The 20,776-nt window shown below is 37.0% G+C and overlaps 1 protein-coding gene across 2 annotated transcripts in view; it reads right to left on the bottom strand.

Moving 5' to 3' along the window:
- The window catches only part of ATG2B (autophagy related 2B), a 71,808-nt gene that overhangs the window by 46,046 nt on the left and 4,986 nt on the right, over window positions 1–20,776 (bottom strand). The window contains exons 2-11 of one of the 2 annotated variants that reach the window (XM_072762247.1): window positions 13,578–13,740; window positions 10,277–10,429; window positions 9,675–9,777; window positions 7,917–8,079; window positions 6,859–7,038; window positions 3,159–3,255; window positions 2,729–2,914; window positions 1,573–1,724; window positions 1,377–1,482; window positions 456–717 (exon numbers count right to left, since the gene is read on the bottom strand). In XM_072762247.1, the coding sequence (XP_072618348.1) occupies window positions 456–717; window positions 1,377–1,482; window positions 1,573–1,724; window positions 2,729–2,914; window positions 3,159–3,255; window positions 6,859–7,038; window positions 7,917–8,079; window positions 9,675–9,777; window positions 10,277–10,429; window positions 13,578–13,740 (1,565 nt within the window). Of the gene's footprint in view, window positions 1–455; window positions 718–1,376; window positions 1,483–1,572; window positions 1,728–2,728; window positions 2,915–3,158; window positions 3,256–6,858; window positions 7,039–7,916; window positions 8,080–9,674; window positions 9,778–10,276; window positions 10,430–13,577; window positions 13,741–20,776 lie in introns of both variants that reach the window. The other variant, XM_072762246.1, reaches the window with a different exon arrangement.

Raw genomic sequence — 20,776 nt, forward strand, 5'->3', positions numbered from 1 at the left:
TACAGCATCCGTGCTTAGGATCAGCCTTGGTGCCATTCCCCACCTCAAAGACCATGTCACAGGGTTCATGTTGTGTCCACGGCCCCTCTCATTAGCTCACTCCACTCTCCCCGCACCACTGTCATCTCTGCTGAGCAAGTAGTGATAGTAAGAACTATTTTTAGATAGTAAGAACTATTTTTATGATTGTAACGGTGTCAATATTTTAAACGGCAAGATGTGGTCAAAAACACTGGTCATGAGCAGAGAAAACTCCTGATTATCTCAGTGTCCTAGTTTCACGTGCCAACTAACCTAAATTCGAAATGGTAAGCATTTCTGTAGCATTGCAAGAAAACCTTGTTCATTTCCTCATTTACAAATAAAATGTGAATCAGAAAACCAGAGATAGGTAGATACAAAAGTCCACATCTGATTCTTTTTCAAGCATCATTAATAAACATGAGAGAATTTACCGAAGGTGATCGTGTTTGCAAGCTTCCGCAAATACTGCTCGGAGAGACTTAAAATCATCTGCTGAAAATCTTGCTGGGTCAATATTTTCTATGCAGGTAAAGAAAGCTATCGCCAAAGGTGTCAATGGATTGAGGTTGAGTGATGTTTCAGGTGGTGATAAAGGATCGATGTGAAGCACAGAGATGGACAAGGTTCCCACAGCTAGTCTAAAAATAAGTTCAGGCCTGGATTCATCCACTGAAACAGATCTAGATGGGAGAGCTGAAACACATGGGTTAAAATTATGCATATAATTTGATATTTAAAAACAATCCATTATATCAAAATTATAAGACATTTACTCGTACATTAGTTTTAAAAAGCAGGTGATCAATCACACAACAATTTGAAGGATATTTGATATTAGACAAGTAAGATAAACTGTTATCTTTCTACATCTGACATCCAGGATCCTTGATACTTGAAGCATCAAAAAGAAACATATGAACAAAAGTTTTGCATTAATGAAACTATATTGGAAAAGTAGCAGATTAACCAAAAGCTGCTCACCACATTTTCCTCTAAGCCTTGCGTCTATTTCAATTAAATTTTGCAGAGAAGAGACTGGAGGTTCTCTTTCAAGTAAAGTGTAAACAATGGGACAAACTGCAATAATATGAAACTTACAGTGTACTTTTTACTAAAATTATTTAAATATGTAAAGATTACAACAAATCGGCAACTATTTTAAATTACTTCAGTGAGCTATTAAACCTTGCTTCACATTTTCTTCCTAAACTTTTGTTAAATGGCCCAGATCAAAAAAAATATGGAGAGAAAAGCAGCAGTACAATGGCATTTTCTAGAAACCATTTGTTTTAATTTTTTATTTTCTTAAAATTCCAATGGGAAACTATCAAAAAACGTCTTACACTACTTACAAGTCTTCTGTAAATTTGGTGGGTGAACTAGGTTGGATGGCAAGGTGGACCCTCTTACTGGTTGTTCTTTATGATGATCAAGGAAATCTCCCCACGTTGGCTGAAGCTGTAAACAATTTTTTTAAATCACATGAATAAACTGTAGAATTTCAGAAGCCACTTTAAAGAATCAAACAAAACTTAAATAATACTTTACCACAGTAGCACTTAATGGAGATCCTGCTGGAGTATTTGTGTATGTACTAGTTAATGATAACTCAAGGTCCATATTTGGAGGGTCTCCCAGAGGTGGAAGAGAAGAGAGACTATGAGACATGTCCATATCAGCCATGGAGAAGAAAACTTCTTCTTCTAGAGAGAATTAACCTTGTCAATTGTATAATTCACATCTTTTTTTTTTTTTTGCACATCTTTAAAGTAAGTTAACATACATTAATATACTTCCTTCAAATTATCTGAAGTAGAGTGATGCCCTAAATTTTACATTACTTCTGAAGGGGTAATCTGTGAGGATCCAAGATATAAAAGGTATAGTAAAAACTCAACCAAATACAAGTTAACAAAAAAGGTTATGCTATCCTATTGGTGAACTTGTTTTTTTCCCTTAAATATAGGATCTGCAGGACTACATGGTGTATTTTTAAGTGTCATATGACAATTTAGAAGTTAAAATCCAATTTTAAAATAGTATAAAGATCTTGTAATCTCTGGTTTCATATGGATACAACTCTTTCTTTAAAAAAAAAAAAAAAAACCTGAATATATTATTTCGAATTCTATTTACATTTCACTTCTTTCTGGAGGTTGTTTTACCCTCAAGCAAATGAGGTTTATTATGGCCAAAATTTCTTATAGACTTTAATTTTTTAGTTCTTAATTTATTGAGTTCAACATTCTATACTTCATTATTATTTAAGGTATTAGTGCTTAAAGAGTTTTAGACACCTATAAATGCAAAGTAAACTGGGTAAAGACTGTATACAATTGACAGAAGAAAAGATTTATATTTAATGGCATCTAACCATATATTATACAAGCATGTAAGAATTTGACAAAAATGAATTAATTATCCCTATTTATCTTTTGTGTAAATCTGCATTTTTGTAAATTGTCCTTAGAATAAAAATTTTTTTAAAAATCCTGATTTACAAAACATGAGATACATAATCAGAAAGATATTTGTGCCAGTGCCTCCCTGTAATGCTGTGGTTACATCAACTTAGAAATGTTCTTCTTAGAGCATGGAACTTGTTCTTTCATTACTAAACTCCATTTCGCAACAGCCAAATTAAGTTTACTTTGCTCTAGGATGACACTGTAGAAATCTAGTGTCAATTGTTTTAGTTGCTTACCACGGCTAGAAGGTGTACGAGCAGATTCTGTCTCATAAAAACTTTGCTCTGAAGACACACCCACCGAAAGGGAATCTTTTCTCAAATAATACCGGTTTAATTCCATCTGAATTCGATATTCGTCTTCCTGCTGCATGGGTCGGTTTTTTCTATCTTTATTAGCTAACCCTATTTTGCTAGAATTTTCTACAAGTATAGAAAGGAAAGCAAAACAGTAATTAAATTTGGAGTTACTTAATCATCTCTCTCCCAAAACCCACTTGTCCAATACCAACAGCAACTTCGTGCCACAGTTAACGCAGAACTACCACTATTTAATATTAATAAGGGCTATGCAGTAGCTTTAAGCAGCTAGCTAGGAATCACAGAATCTAAAAAGTTTTAAATAATTAAAAACAATAACAATAGAGTTGCCTATTGCCATACTTGCCTGGTCCAGCAATAGCTGCTAACATATCCAAAAGCAAGTGCACCTGCCTTGGTGACAGGAATAGATGAATAGAGTCTATCTGTCCATCAATATCCAACTTCAAAAAAAAAAAAAAAAAAAGCCATTCAGGATAAACACTCTTTAAAACCTCATCACCACAAATCCCAGTATACTTTAATGTACTGAGATGAATACTGATTAGTCTCGGATTCCTTCACCTAAGATTCCCTCCATTAATTCAATCTAAATGAAAAGACTTGAAGGTTACCAAACTGTTATTCTAAGAGGGAAAATCCTCCTGAGAAATTTCACGTTGGCAAGTCCAACGTCTTACTTTTTGTCTGAGTTTTCTGAGTATTTCAGGTATTTGAGGAGGCCCTGTGTCAGTCAGTGGAAGACACTAAAGATAGTAGCACAGAATACATTCCCATCAGGATCTCAAGACTCAACTCATAATCCTCAAAGTGGGATTCAAACCAGAGCAAATAAAGTTGGCTTTCCCAAGTCTGCCCATGGATAAAACTCCCTAGCAGAACATGTGAGGCCCTCCCCTACCAACAGTGTGCCATTGCACATGCCCAGTGTCCCACAAAGCCTACTCTCTGCTGGGCAGGACAGTGCAGGCCACAGCAGAAATGCCCACGAAATGAGCGCCATGTGGACTTCCTTGCTCATTTCCAAATCGTTGTCCACTTATCCTCCTAGAAATAAAAGCTCCAGCAAGTCTCATATCTATTCCTATGGAGTATATATTCTGACAGAACAATTACTCTATTTTCTACATCACATTCTAACAAGTTGAGTATGCCTACCTTACTTTTCACTCTCCTCCTCTTAGTTCTAATGCTAACACTCCTATTATCCTTATGCTATTTTGCAATTTAGAAAGAATTAATACATTTATATTTGGAAAATGGTGTCTTCCTGGTGGGGGGAGAGGGATTTCTTCTGATTGTAAAAACAAAATATTACATGATAATGCCAAGAAGCTTCCTTGACCTGAGAATATAATACATTTTCCAGTAATAATCATCACTATCACCTTTTTCTGAGTGTTGGGGCACTATGTTTTTATTACATTTCCATTTGTTCTAATAAAGTTCCTGTTCTATAGACAAGGACACAGGCTCACAAAGATTTACAACACAAGGCCATCTACAGACCCAGAGCCAGGATTTTAACCTCGGCTGACCCAGATGGGAAGTCCTCATCCTCTCAGGGTATGGCTATCTAGCTGCCCATGGAAGATTTCTTTTATGGGGCCCCTTACTGACGGCTGCCATCCCAGACCATGAATTAGCAAAGAGTTTAGTCTGAGGACAGTGGGAAAATCTCTTTCTGATTAACACACCAAATTTTTTTTTTAAAGATTTTATTTATCTATTCATGAAAGACAGAGAGGCAGAGACACAGGCAGAGGGAGAAGCAGGCTCCCCACAGGGAGCATGATGTGGGACTCGAACCCAGGAGCCCGGAATTATGACCTGAGCCCTATTATGCTCAACCACTGAGCCACCCAGGCATCCCTTAAATGCCAAATTTAAAATCTGATTTTTAATTTCTTAGTATTGAAAACATAATCTCTGACCTTTATTAGGATGAATGATCAAGAGTTTCACTTCTAATGTTCATGAATATTATTTGCACATTCTAAGTTTGGCATACAAAGAACAAAGTACCTATTACTTTCCTCTGGAAATAGAAAAGATAGGACATAACTAAAAAAATGAATTTCAAATTCAATATGACACAGTAACTAAACAAGAGGTCTATAAATTCAGTCCATACAGTTCCTCTATTTTCTTACATGATGCATTCCTGTATATGTATATGCTAAAACTGAACATGTGAACCATCAGGCTGACACATCATTTGGGATAGGTACCATCTCAGAGAACTAAAAAAAAAAAAAAAATTTTTTTTAAAGATTGATTTATTGAAGAGGGAAAGAGTACATGTGCACACACATGCAAGGGGTGGGGAGGGAGAGGGAGAGAATCTCAAGCAGGCTCCATGCCAAGTGTAGAGCCTGACCCGGGGCTGGATCTCATGACTCTGAGATCATGACCTGGGCCGAGATCAAGAGTCCAACGCTTAACTGACTCAGTCACCCAGGAGCCACTCCCCAAATCTTTCATAACATTTTGATCCCACAGTTAAGATTTGTGGATCTAATGAACCCCAGAGAGACTAAAGATCTAACACCTGAGCATCCCTAACCAATGCCACCTTTAACTACACAGTATTTATGTGATTTACGTTTCTCAAAGTTAGTATCTAGAACTTTTATTTTTCTATTTAGCCTTCATTTTCCTTAAATAAGAACAAAAGGTACTCAAACTCAAGTTACTATACAAATGTTACCATGTAGGCAAAAAATGCCATGCTAGAATTCCAGATGTTCATTTGTCACCTAATACACATATGTCCAAAAGTAACATCTAAAAGGTACTTACACAAATCAACATATAATGTGCAAAAGTTCAGGTTTGTACAAAGATTAAACATACAAAATTTAAAACAGAACTATAAAAGTGACTGCTGTGGTTCTTCCTTCTTAGAGAAATAGCTAATGCATTCCCCAGAGACATGGGTGTGGTTAGGTTCCGAAGGATGTTATTAGCCCATCACGGGATTCCCTGTAGTGTTTAAACATACTTATATGGCTTTCATGTTATTCTATGAACAGGCTTAAGACCTGGTGAAAAGATTTCATACTGCCTGAGGTAGGAGACAGCAGTAAACAAAGGAGAGGGAGTCCTCAGCAAGAGGAAGGTTGGCATTCTGATCACCACCATCCTCTGACTTCAACTATAGCCAGGCATGCCAATCCAAGGATGGATTGCTGGAGATCCTCAATCCTCTGTACTCAGCTGCTCCCTCTTCCAGGTCCCCACAGCAATTTCTATACCCCTTACTATACATTGTGTTAAGGCAAAGATAGTATTCCACTCTTCTCTATATCAGAGCCTGGTATACAGTAGTCCCTCAAACACCTACAGCTAGTTAGCCCAGTAGGTAAACAAATGAAATCCTGATATTTTCTTAATTTAAACTACATTTTACAGAGATTATATAAAAAATTAGTTTTCAAAGTGTGAAAATAACACTTCACACAGTTTTAACAGACTAAATATAGGCTTCCTGATTCTCCAGCAGATTATTCAATACTTTTCTGTGAGAAATAAGTGCAGTTGTCTTTACAGTGTCTTCAAAAAGCCATGAAACATGAAAAAATAATACATCTCTTTTCATAAATATTATACAACTATAAAAACGGCCATTCTGCTCAAAACCCATCTAGGTGAGTGGGCATTTTTACATGCATACAAATTAAACACCTTCTATGGTCAACTTCTTACTTTCCAAATCTCTTCTCCTTTAAACTGAATGTTATGAAAGAGTCTTTAATAAATTCCTTATTAACTCACAAATGTTTCTGAACTGCTAGAATGGGGGAAAGTGAGTGCAGGACACAGTGCTAATAACACCTGAGCCTAAGCAGAAGTGTGAGAGATAGTCCTCACATGAGGTCCTAAGACCTAAGGTCAGAGACAGCAGAGAGTAAGAACACAGACTCCAGGACAGAGGGTGCCATAGTTACAGGACAACACACAGTAGTCAATCCGCGGGTCACTGCACACATTACAGAATACTTATACTTTTGTTTTTAACTATAGAAAATAAAACAAATACTGACCTTAGCTCCAGGAAGTACTTCATTCTGTTTCAATGTGAGACTCAACTCCAGCCTACCAATTAGCCCTCCAATCTGCACTGGGTCAGAGGGTGCTACCTCTGGTAAATTTCTAGTTAGTTGTGGGTGTGGCTCATAAACAATTTTGGGATTCCAGCTAGGTGACAGCTTTGGCTCAGTTTCCTACAATGAGGCAGTAAGAATAAAGCAATTCTTTAAAACACCTTAGTTTAAATATCCTGAAATGCAAAATACAAATGTCAAGAAGAGTAAAATACAGGACATGAAAAATGTTATGTGACAATGAATAAACCAGTGTCTTATAGCTAGCATGGAACATAGTAGTAATAAAGGAAAATCACGGAAAAGGATTTTATGAAAAAAAGCACAATATCTATTCAAATTACAACAATAAGAAAACAACATTCTATAATAATGAAAATCCGAAATAATTTAAAAGATAAATTACAGAAGGACTGATTTATAAAAGGACTCTCTACTCTTAGAAAGGATTAATAAAAAGTTCCTTAATTACAAAATTTTAAGATAGGATTTATAAGTTTTCAATAATACATTCATTCTGTAAGGTAAATATGAACATTGCTTTCGTTTTTATAATAAAAGAGTATTAGTTGTTAATATACCATTTCCCCTCAAGACACAGTACCCAATGTTATACCCAGCACTGGTAGGAAAGGCACTGATCATAAATATGAGTATTTTAAAAACTCTGAAATGTGGGTCTCCACTACTGAATATTTTAGTTAACTTCAGATCAGCCGGAAACTCACTAACACATATTTTATATCCTAACACAATTTAATAGTCCTCCTTTAAACATTTATTTATTTACTTTGTTTTCTTTGTTTTTTGAAGAGGGAAAAATAGACTCTTAAGCAGGCTCCATTCCCAGTGCAGAGCCTGATAACGGGCTTGATCTCACAACCCTGAGATCACGACCTAAGCCAAAATCAAGTCAGATGCTCAACTGACTGAGCCACCCAAATACCCCTAATTTTAAAGATTTATCATTTAGTGTTTGGTGTTTTTGTTTTTCTCACCACTGGTGCAGTTGAACACACTGGGGAAGATTTTGCTGACGCAGAAAACTCCTCCCAGAAGAGAGATACTCCGGAGAGCTGAAGTAACTTGTGAGCAAAGGCTGTGGGCTGATGCACATTAATTCCTGAGGACTCGTCAGCAGCTTCATCACAGTAGACAGTTCTAAAAGTTCAAGACAAAAAAGCACTGGCATAAAACTTTTTTTTTAAGATTGTATTTATTTATTCATGATGGGGGGTTGGGCAGAGACATAGGCAGAGGGAGAGGGAGAGGGAGAGGGAGAGGGAGAGGGAGAAGGAGAAGCAGGCTCCCCTCAGGGACCTGATGTGGGACTCGATCCCTGAACTCCAAGATCACATCCTGAGCCGAAAGCAGAGCTCGCTGAGCCATCCAGGCATCCCATAAACTCCTAAGAAAATCTACTTGCAAATATAAAGAAACACGTAACTTTTAAAGTAAAAGTTTTTTCAAGCGTTGGCACTCCTTAGAAATGTCTAGAATGTGGTCAGCATCACTGTGCTTTACTACAGGAAATGTTTTGACCAAGAGACCTCACCCTCAAGAAAGATAATTTTATGGGGCTCCTATTGGGGGAAAAAAATTAATAACTTCCTAAAGTTAGCCTCAAGGAAAACAATTCCTGTGCTCCCTTACGAATATCTCCTGGTAAAGTGAGACAGCATTTGGCTCTAAGTCATTAAGTCTGACATGAATGACATTTCTTGAATTCTTATGGCCACTCTGAGTTTTTATGACTACACTTCAGTTTCAACAAAAAACAGAATGTAGTTCTACAAGAAATTTTATATACTTTTTAATATACCATTTCAGGGAATGCAACCTAATTTTAAAAATCTGTTAACAATAACCATTTCACTAATAGGTAATTTTATGATGATAGAAAGACGGAAACCATAGCATATCTGTTTAAAATTTGGTAAAAGCCCCCAACAGATCCCTATACAGAGTGTCGTTAGTGCTCAGTACACACACTTCATTCCATGCATTTCTGTTGGCATTCATATCACATTAAGACACAGATGAACAGTGACTGCCTCAAGGGCAACCCTCTTGGGTCCCCTCCCACTCTGCGTGCTTAGTACTATCCGTATGTTACCGTACTCTAAATAAACTTTGGGCCCACCAAAAATGAAAACAAAAAAACAGTGACTACCTCAGATTGACACTCAGGAGCATGTATGTCAATCAATCTCTGTTTTGGAGATAACATAGGGTTCCAAGTGAGCATACACAAAAAACTAAGTGCTGGTTTCTTTTTAAGTAAATCACTATCATACATATTGACCTTAAGATACTCTCATAGAATCCTCTCAAAGAAAACCAGTCAGCCTTTCTCATGTAAGCAGCACTTAAATCAAGCACAGGAAAGCAAAGAAGCCCTTCGAGTTAATGAGACATGCCGAAACAGGGTGTCACTCATATGAAAAAAACTCCAACAGAAGTGCTTTAAATTTAGCAGTACTCATATATTCATGATTTTTACTTGATATTACTAAAAGAAAAATCATATGCTCTGAATTCCACACAGTATTATATACTTCTACCCCGAATGGTACCTTAAGTTTTCAATTATAGGATTAAAATGTATCTTGGAAAGCCGCGCTTTACCCAGAAACCACACAACATGGTAACTGAATAGCATCATTTCTAATCTCTAAAAGCATCTGATGAAAGTCAGATCTTACTATTTATAAAAGGAAATAGGGCCACTTATTCTCAGATATAAGAAATCTTACCTTTCTATTCGAATCTCAAGTGCAGTTCCAGTTTTGGAATTGTCTGGCACGTGCTCAATTCTTAAGACTGTGTCTATAAAAGTGACTGTTACTCTTCTTAGTACTAGAACAAACAGGTAACTGTCAACATGATACCGCACATATACTCAATAAAAACTTCTAATGAAAGGAATAAATGCTACCTTACACAGAACTTAGAAAATACAAAAGTTGTATTTTTTTCCTTCAAAATTCCAAAATCTTAAGTTTGGTAAAAAAACATTGTGTCTTACTGAGCACCCACGCCAACACACCTCAACAGACACCTTGGCAAGGCCTAACACTGCTGAAATCTAAACCCTTCATTACACAAGTAAAATAAACAGTAGAAACTAAGGAACAAAAGAACATGAAATTAAATTGGATATATTTAAAATAACCTCAATCTCAAAGTTCTGGAGAACAGTAACTTCTTTAAAAAAAAAAAAAAGTCACTCCAATGGATTTTCCTTATACAAGGCTTATTAAATAACAGTACTAATTCACACACGCGCGCGCACACACCTACACACACACACACACACACGCCCTAAAATTTTTGAAAATACTCAATAATGCCAAACCTGTTTCAATGGTTTCAGCAAACTTTTCAAGTCCTTCAAAAGGCTGAGATCCTTCTCCTTGTTCATCTGTTAATTTCTGGCTAAGACATTCTTTTGCCAATTGCATACTGCTGGTCATGAAACTTGACCAATACATAGGCTCAGAACCAGTTGCTGCAGAAAATATAGATTAATCCTAGATAACTTCTCATAGTTACAACAAAGTTATTTCTTAAAATGCCACATTTGAAATAAAACTCTTAACCCTCCAAGAGACATTTAACATCACAGTATTACCTAGGCATACGATACTCTAAAAATTACTCTTGAGATTTAAATATCACCTTATAATAACTGAGAAGAAACAACGAAAAAATCACAGGAATAAGTACAGAGACATGTGCTCTCATTAAATGATATGTATGTCTAATATTAACTCATGAATTCATTCAAGAAGTATTTAATGCATGCATGGTACTATTCAAAATACTATAGAATGGGGTCAACAGATTTTTTGGCGAGCATCAGATGGTCAACAGTTTAGACCCCGTGGTTCCTACAGTCTACTCTGACTACTCTCTCACTCTAGTGCAAAAGCAGGCAGAGAGAACAAGGAAATGAATGAGTACGGTAGTGTTCCAATACAAATTTATTTACAAAAAATGTCAGATCAAAGTTGGCCTGCAGGCCATTGTTAGCTGACCCTGCTGTAGGGACAGAAAAATCATTAATTCTGCCCTCTGAGAGCCTACAATATAGTGAAAGAAAGGAGATGTTTAAGAAGGATTGGTAAACAACTATGCAATGTCAACAGAAAATACTGGCAGCTAAATTAGGAGGTTAATTCTTCCCACAAACTGAAGTTAACAGGAAATCTGGTTAAGGTGGCATCTGACCTAGGCTGTAGAAGGTCAGTATAAATGTAGATAAAACAGAAGAACATCCTGGGAGGGATACATGAACTGGGAAAAATCCTTTCCAGATATTCCCTCATCAGAGAATTGAACTTACTTCCTTACATTATTCAAGACAAACTGAGATTGTTAGAATTACTGTCTTCCAAAATGGAATTTAAAACCCCTTCCTTTTCACAGAGTATTTTTCAAGTAAGGGAGAATATTTGATTTTCCATAAGAAAGTATTATTCTTTCTACTCATCATGGTTAAAAATAATAAAATATTCTTGTTAATTAAATGCATTATCAAGGAGGATTTCCACACACAGACTACCAATTTTCAAAGTACAGGGGCTATTAATTCGAGTAAGCATAATTTAAACTCTGGTGTTTCAGACAACACTTAGGATTATAATACCTCAAGTATGTCTTGACCAATTTCACTTGCCACTCAAAGAATTTAAATTCAGAAGATGATTTACATCATGACTCTTACTGGCTTATAAAACACACATACACACTCACTCACTCACTCCAATGTAGAAAATCTGAACTACAACAGGGCACAGTGGTTAAGAAGGGACTCCAGAACTAGACTGCCTGGGTTAAGATCCCAAATTTCCACTTAATGAGCAATGACTGTGGACAAGTTACTGAATCTACCCGTGCTTCAATGTCTGGCTCCATAAAATGGAGAGAATAGTATCTATTTCAAAGAGCTACGGTAAAATAATATTGGCAAAGCATTCACAACAGCATCTGGCATGCAAGAAGCACTGTATATGTGTTTGGTAAGTCAGAAAACAGCATATATGTGAGTAAAGCTACCACATGGATATACCTATAAATAATGACTTGCTACTACTTTAAAGCTTTTCCCTCCTAAACTGTCCTTCTAAATGTTTTCAATCCTAAGGAAGAGGTGAAAAAACCGTACAATGAACACCTGCATAGCTTTCACTTAGATTCGTCAAAACTATACACACACTCACAAATACACATCCATTCTCATTCTTTTGCTGAACTATCTGAAGGCAAACTGCAGGCATCCTAACACCCACTCACTCACTCCTAAATACTTCAGCAGCTAACTCCTAGGAATATGAACATTCCCCTGCAAATGCTCAATAACATGAACACACCCAACAAACCTAGCACTGACAAAATACTATTTGCTATACATTCCACATCCAAATTTCCCAGCTGCCCCAATAACATCCTTCATAACAAAAACACAGGATTATCTACTGCAGTTTCTCATGTCTTACTCTTCTTTAATCTGGCACAATTACTCTATTTTCTTGTCTTTCATGAACTGAAACTTCTAAAGAGTATCACCCAGTTAATCTAGAGAATTTCCCTTATTTTGGATTTGCTTGAAGTCTTATGATTTGATTCAGATTAAGCACTTTTAGCAAGAACAGTATATAATATGATGTGTCCTTTTCAGCCATCACATCAGGACATACTTCATGGCAGTTTGGCCCACTATTGATGAGATTAAGTTTGATCACTAGGTTGTTGTGGGGACTATCAATTTCCTCCACCGTCAAAGAAACATTTTTCTCTCTGTAAATAACACGTAATCAATGAAGTATGTTGATATATCTCAATATCAAGTTCCTCAACAACTTTTCACCAAATGAGATTAGCATTCATTGATGATTACCACCTGTACCAATTTTTTTTTTTTTTTACCATGGTGGCCAAAACATGGTGATGATCTATCAATTTTTCTACTCTAATAAGTAGATATTCTACTGCATACAGAGCTTTCCCTTCTTCCTGCCTCCCTTACATACAGATTACTTATTTGTAACAATATGGACTTAGAGTTGTTTTTTTATTTTTTTTTTATTTATTTATTTATTTTTTAATTTATTTATGATAGTCACAGAGAGAGAGAGAGGCAGAGACATAGGCAGAGGGAGAAGCAGGCTCCATGCACCGGGAGCCTGATGTGGGATTCGATCCTGGGTCTCCAGGATCGCGCCCTGGGCCAAAGGCAAGCACCGAACCACTGCGCCACCCAGGGATCCCTGTTTTTTAATTTATAATCCACTTATTGTCATTCCAGATTTGGCCAACAAGAGCATCTATAAGCCCAATCCTCAGTCCTTTTAACATTTCTCCATTAATCTTTAAGCATTTCCCTTGTTTCTGGCATAATACTTTGAAATTTTAGAACAGTCACTTTATATGATCGGTAACAAATAATTAAACCAAATCATCAGTATACTAAAGTTACCATGGGTAAGTAAGGCAAGTAACTCTAAATATAAAATCACACACCCCCAAGTCCTAATATTTTATCTGCTGAAAATCTCACAAATATAATGTTAAGTAATACCGGGTTTAATGCAAGTAGGTTACTTTCCCAATCTGTGAAGAATACAAATAGAAACAGAAACACATAACACACCTACCTAGGCGGGGTCTAGGCCGGAAGACCATTTCTAGCCCTTTCACTTCCAGTGCACAATTATCCTGCAGCAAGGAGCCCCATGGAACTGACAGAGAAATTGACTGTATGAATCCTTCAGTGACTTCTAAAGGTGCATCTGCCGACTCCAGGATCTCATTGAGACACTAAAGAGAAAAACCAAATGCATTTTGAAATCACAGAAACAAGAACTCAAAATTGTTAACTTATTCAAAGATGCTGAATATGCTCATATGTAAGTCAGACACTAGGGATAAGGAAAGCAGAGTCCATAGTAAAGACTCCCCATCCTTATGAAGTTTACAAAATAGCTTTACTGTGACAGACACATGCATCAAGGTGTGATGAAGCTACATGAAAAAGGAAATACAGTACTATTTGAGCATGTAAAAGAACCTAATCTAGAGATCCAAGATAGGCCACATTGAGGAAGTGCTATTTAAAGGTGAGACCAGAGAAGGCTGAGGAGTTAACCAAGCAAAGGAGTCCACGCAGAGATAATAACATGTGGAGGATTCAAAGAAAGCAGAGGTCAGAGAGTGCAAGCCCACATATTTGAAACACAAAACTTTTTGAGAGGGAAATTAGGCTCTGGCGCAGTGTGCTAGTGTTAGTGTTACGGTGATGAGCCAGAGATAAGACTACATAGATAAGGGACAATGAAATCCAAATGGCCTTATAATTTATGTTAAGAAGTCTGTCATTTACCTCAAGAGCAAAGTGAAGCCACTGAAAGATTTTAAGCAAGGGCACCATGATGAGATTAGAACTTTTGGTGAACCACTTCTGCAAACACACTGAGTTGCATGCATGGGAATAAAGTAAAACTCAGGCACAAAACCGTTCTGAGCCAGGGAAGCCAGGAAAATTGGTTGGGTGAGGACAGTGACACTGAGGATAGTCAGAAGTGCACAGATTTTTGTAGAATATTAGGAAGTAGAATTAATTGGCGTCATGAGAAATAAAGGAGGAATGAAGAACGACTTCTGGGTTGGAGGCTTAGACAACAGGTTATTAGCTAGTAGTGCCATTTACTGGGGAAAAAACCTGGAGAAGCAGGTTAGGGGAAGCTCAAGAGCTCAGTTCCAAAGAGTACATGTGAGGAGACATTTGGGCGGAGATGTCCATAAGGCAGCCAGATATTCTGATCTAGATGTCAGGAGAGTCATCTGGGTTGATGATATGGAAGGGCATTATGAATCCAGGGGGTCAATGAAGCCCTAGGATGAGGAGAGACAACGTTTTTAGAATTAAGAGTCGGTTGGTCATCTGACTCTCTATTTCAACTCAGGTCATGATCAGGTTGGGGGTAGAGCCTGCTTGGGGAACCTGCGAAATAAACTAGAAAAAAGCAAATGGAGAGCAAGAAGGAAAATCAAGAAAGTCTTACATCCCAGAAAATCATGGAAAGACAATTATAAAAAGAGCGGTCCAGTGCAATAAAAGGTAACAAGAGGCCAAAGATTTCTAAATGTCCACTGGATTTTGTGATATTTAGGGTATGGGTGATCCCACTGAGAGCAGTTTCCATGGCGTGGTAAGGCAAACCAGACTACAGCAGAAGACAGAATGGATGTAAATATAGTTAATAGAATAAATATATTTCTTGACAATGTATTTTTTTTAAGATTTTATTTATTCATGAGACACGGAAAAAGAGGCAGAGACACAGGCAGAGGGAGGAGATGCAGGCTCCATGCAAGGAGCCCGATGTGGGACTTAATCCCGAGACTCCAGGATCACACCCTGAGCCAAAGGCAGACGCTCAACCGCCGAGCCACCCAGGTGTCCCAGACAAGGTACTTTTTAAAATTAAATAACAAATGTTTATTAAATGACAGTTTATATGTAAGGTACCTCCTGCATACTATGATGAATAGCAGTGTCATAATTCTTGGCCTACAACTTAATGTTGAATGTTGACATTAAACCAACTCACATTTTATCACCGGAAGTTACTACTTTAAAATGCTCTCTTCATGCTGGTGTTTGTGTAATCCTACACTTTCTGCAAAGCACACGGGCATGGGTGGTTTTAAGGTAAACACATCCAGATCCTCAATCCAAAAATATATTCTGTTCTACAACTGACCTTCCTGAGAAGAGTATTTAACAATGGCACTATGTTGGATCTCCATTCCCATATTCCCTTGTACAATTTCCCATCTTCTACTTATCCAACAAGACCTATCATTTCCCTTCCCGAATCCTCCTTTGTGCACTGCCTAGGTATGAAAATCTCCAGGCAGCACAAGCAATACGTTTGCTAGAATGTATTTTGGTCAGAACACTACAAGTCAAAGAACTAAGTGAAGTTGCTACTACAAAATTCCTTCAATTCTCATCTACTTATTTATGCCTCAAGCTTATAGTTATTTAAAAAATTTAGAATGAAATTTATGGTAAGCTCTAGTAAGTATATTCATTTATGGGCACACAAACTAATCAAGAAAAGGCAGAAACCACCTACCTACATCATTTAAAAAAAAATGTATTTCCAATAGAAGTTTTTATGTTCAATTTTTCAAACATATATTTATATGGTTTTGATCAACGGCACACTTGTTACAACACAATCCAGAGAAAAAAAATGTTAACACTTAAAGCCTAATGATTATCTGAAGGAAACACTGATAAGATCAATATGGTAGGCCCTTAGAGGAATTAAGGAAATCACTTAAAAAACTTAAAAGACATCAAGTGAAGAAATCATTAAAGGAATTAAAATGAGAATTAAAAGGAATTAAATTTTAAAAGGGAATTAAAAGGAAATATTTACTTAAATACAAAATAAAGCTGCACACTAACAGTAAATTTTTAAATATGATCAATTTCAACTTAGTTACATGTTTTTATTGAAGAGAAATCATAGCATGATCAATAGAAGACTTAAGCATAAAATATATAAATTAAGATAAAGTTCTGCAAAGAAAGATGGACATAGGAGTTCAACGCGAAAAGATACAATGTTGTCTCCAACTACTGATGAAGAGCTTGTTCAAGCATTTTTAAATTATAATAGTGGGTATTTAGATCCTACTGGGTGAAAGCATGTATTTTTTATATCAATATTTACAACACAATAAGAATTATTCTTTACAACTATTTAAACTGTTAAAAAGAAAACTAAAGGCCAAGGTAGAGTCACTTGTCCCCCAGGACAGCAAATCAAGATTTAATTGCAGTCTCAACCTCTCCAGGAGTGAAATTTTAAGCCAAACAAACTGGATTTTCTGGTTGGCACCAACAAGGTAACCTGGGGTCTCTCCCCCAAAGAAAAGATGAGGTAATCCACCTATGACTCCATGTTCTTCCCCCTAAGGAAAGAAGTCCAGGGCTGAAATAATCTTTTCTTTCAGTAATAACTTTTTGCCCTACTCTCCCTCCTTCCAATAAAAACCTTCCCTTTTGCACAACTTTGGAGCTCCCCTCTACCTGCTAGGTGGACGCTACCCAATTCAGCCAATTAGATTTTCAAATGCTCTTGGGTGAATTTTCTTTTTTAACAAAATTTCATTACGAAAAATTTTTAATTTTAAAATACACAAAGAATGCAGTAATTTTTTAAACATTTTAAGACTGGGCAAACATGTTTGAAGAACAATCCTTTAAAATATCATGTAGTCAGGTCCTAGCTCAGTCACTTCATTAGCTGAGTGGCTTTGGACAAGTTCTTGAGTCCCAATTTCCTCATCCATAAAATAGGATAGTATCTATTTCATAGGGTTATTGTGAGCGTAAATGAGATAATAACATGTAAAGATGCTAACATAGTTCCTGATACCAAGGATGCACTTTATAAATGCTGACTATTGTTCTTTATCTTGCACAGTGCCTACCTAGTGCAATGATGAGCACTATTAGGAATTCAAGGTGTGTCTGACATTAAGAAAAACATGAAGTTATGTTTCTCTTTAACATGTACCATAAGAGTAACTAGGAAAATACAGCTTATTAGTTTAAACCAAGGCATCAGAATTCAAAAAGAGCTAAAACACAGCATAAAAATTAGCAAGACCAAACTTAAACCAATTAACATTTCATCAGCACTTAATACATGTGTATTAAGGACACTGCACTACACTATTTAAACCTATGTTACTACACTAAATCATCACAATAGCCCTCTGAACTAGGTATTTTTGTGCCCATTTTACAGATAAGGTAACTGAGATCAGAAGAGTTAAGTACTTTCAAAAGCTCCTCAGTTCATCACTGCAGAAACAAAACTATATGAAAGAGAAATATTTTCACAATGGAAAATTTTGCAGAGGGTCATCAAAATCATGTGCTAACATCAATAAGTCTCTAAAATGCAAGATTTGGGCTTAGGAGCTGGCTTATCGAACAAGCTTTCTAGGACAAAAATTCTCAGTCCCTTCGTACTGTTTTCCAAAATGCAATCAAGGACAGTATGCATGACTCTCCTAGAATACTTCCTAAAAATTCAGATTCTTGACTCTTTAGAACACAAATCTATAGGGAAGGGGCTAGAAGTCTGCATGCTAGCAAACTTCCTAGGTGAACCCAGTACTTCTAGTGTTTTAGTAGCTCAGGTTTCTTAACTCTTTTGAGCCAGTGTGAGGTACAAAAAGAACATAGGAGTTAGAAAGACTTAAGTATAAAATCTTGCTGTACTGCTAATATTAAGCCTAAGTTAATCTCATAAAATGGAAATGTAGCACCCAACTTAGAGCAAGAAAATGTATATAAAAGCACCCAGTACAGTATACAGAGATGGAACATGCTTAAAAAAAAAAGATGCTATTATGCTCAAAAGCAAACTAAAATCCCTTACCTTGACTCCGTGTCCCCTCAAGTCATCAACCTCTTCTCTCATAGCCAAGGCAGAGATTCACTGGAACCACCAACTACTACCTGCCTTCTAACTGCAGCTCCTAAGACATTCCTCTTAACTTCCAAAAAGAACTACCAAACGCAAAGAACAATGTTCAGTCCTCACCTTCCTTGAATTTTCATCTCTAATTCCTATGGCAGCTTCCCTGTCTGAAATTCTAACTTCCTTTGGCTTCCATAACACTCTTCATACTCTCACTCTCCCTTCGGGTCCTTTACCACTTAAATGGTGGTATTCACCTCAGCCCCATGCACATACTACCCATGAACTTTGTGCGGTTCTGGTTTCAGTCAGTACTGACACTGATAACTTCCAAATTTTATCTTCAGCTCTTCCTCAACTCCCATACTATGTATGTTGTGAGAATTAATAAAAGGAAACCTCACCTATAATGGAGGGGTGGGGGTGGGCAATGGAGGCTTAGCTGATTGAGCATCTGAATCCTGATTTAGGCTCAGGTTGTGATCTTTAGGTCATGAGATAGGACTCCACACTCATCAGGGAGTCAGCTGGGATTCCATCTATCGCCCTCTGACCCTCCTCCCACAGGCATTCTCACTAGTGGGCTCAGGCACTCTCTCACTCTCTTAAGTAAATAAAAAATAAATGTTAAAAAATAAAACGGGATCCCTGGGTGGCTCAGTGGTTTAGCACCTGCCTTTGGCCCAGGGGGCGATCCTGGAGTCCCGAGATCGAGTCCTGCGTCAGGCTGCCTGCATGGAGCCTGCTTCTGCTTCTGCCTGTGTCTCTGCCTCTATCATGAATAAATATTTAAAAATAAAAAATAAAAAAAATAAAACAAAGTGGAGTCAGGAAGACAGCAGGGAGAGACCTCAGGCCCTACCACTGGCGGTCGATTGCAGACCTAACAAGGAGATACCTAACTTGCAAGTCCATCCTACTTCAGCTACTATCTTCTTATCCCAGCAAGAGGGAGGAAAGTTTCCTCCGCACCCGCCCCCCACCCTGGCCCCCACAACCACCCAGAGGGGGAAAGACAGTAACAGCTCAGCCAATGAAGAGCCACGCTACTGCAAACTCCCAGTTTACTCCAATGGACTTTTTGTCTCTGACAGCCCTTCCAACTTCTCCCTTTCCTCTATAAAAGAGCTTACTTCTTTGTTCTACGGGTTTTGCTGTAGCTTACTTGTCCCAGATTGCAATTCTCTGCTATTCCCAAATAAACCAATTTTTGCTAGGAAAGCAACCGGCAGTTTTATTTTTAAGGTTAACAATATATAGCTCTCACTGCCTCCTGAGCATCTCTGTCTGGAAGTTCCAAAGTCCCCTTAAAAAAAAAAAAAAAAAAATCCATGTTGAAACTTAAGCCTCCCCCCCTCCCCATCTCAATCCTCTCCTTTCCTCTCCTAGAGGGATGGGGAGGGAAACAACAAATACAACCTTCTCCATTTCTAGTATTTCATACTAAACCAACTAACTAGAACAAGTGCAGTAAGCTACAGCCATTCAAGATTCATCCCTCTACTCCTGTTTTTCATATTTTCAAGTCAATTTCAAAGGAAAAAATTAGAATGTTTGACTCTTAAAAAGGAAAGGATGCATCATATAAGAGGGGGAAAAAAGTTCAGAACAGTTTATTTCATGGGTTATTTCTTAAATTTTTGTACCATATTGATATCTTTGGAACAGAAGGGATTAAGGGCTATTACTTCATATTCAATACATTTCTTTTTATATGTTTGTGTGTGTATATTGTGTTTCCTCTTTACCATTTGAAATTTTTGCAATGAGTATGTTGATCATATAATAAAAGTAACTAAAACATACCAAAGTTTTAAACTGTATATAGGCAATGACAGCTTCAGTACCATGGGGATTGTCAATATTAGACAACTATCTAGGAAAATGGATTTGATAAAATTCCCTTCTCAATAAATATCAACTTTTCATTTGTCTCAATTTTGTGGCTACCTTAAACCTGTAACAGTTCAGAAAGTTTTATTATGGCATTGAAGAACAGTATTAAAAGAACTAATACAAAAAAAAGAAATAATATGGTAATGTTAAGGAAATAGTTCTGGAGAGAATCAACAGTTCGAGAATTTACACTGTGCCACTAAGGTACAAAATAATGGCTCTATATAAGATGTTTAAATAGGTCATACTTACATATAGTCCTATATGCACTTGGGTAAAATTCCCTATACCCAGTATCATAAAGTATTTAGAAATTCCCTCATTCTGAGAAATCCCAAGATCTACTACAGCCAGTATATGAATAGGACAAAATCTCAGCCTACTTGGCTAAATTGATACCCTGTTATCTACTTAGGCAACACTTTCCTCATTAGCCTGAAGTATAT

This window comes from Vulpes vulpes, chromosome 6 (genome assembly GCF_048418805.1).
Source record: "Vulpes vulpes isolate BD-2025 chromosome 6, VulVul3, whole genome shotgun sequence".
Taxonomy (NCBI): Eukaryota; Metazoa; Chordata; class Mammalia; order Carnivora; family Canidae; genus Vulpes; species Vulpes vulpes.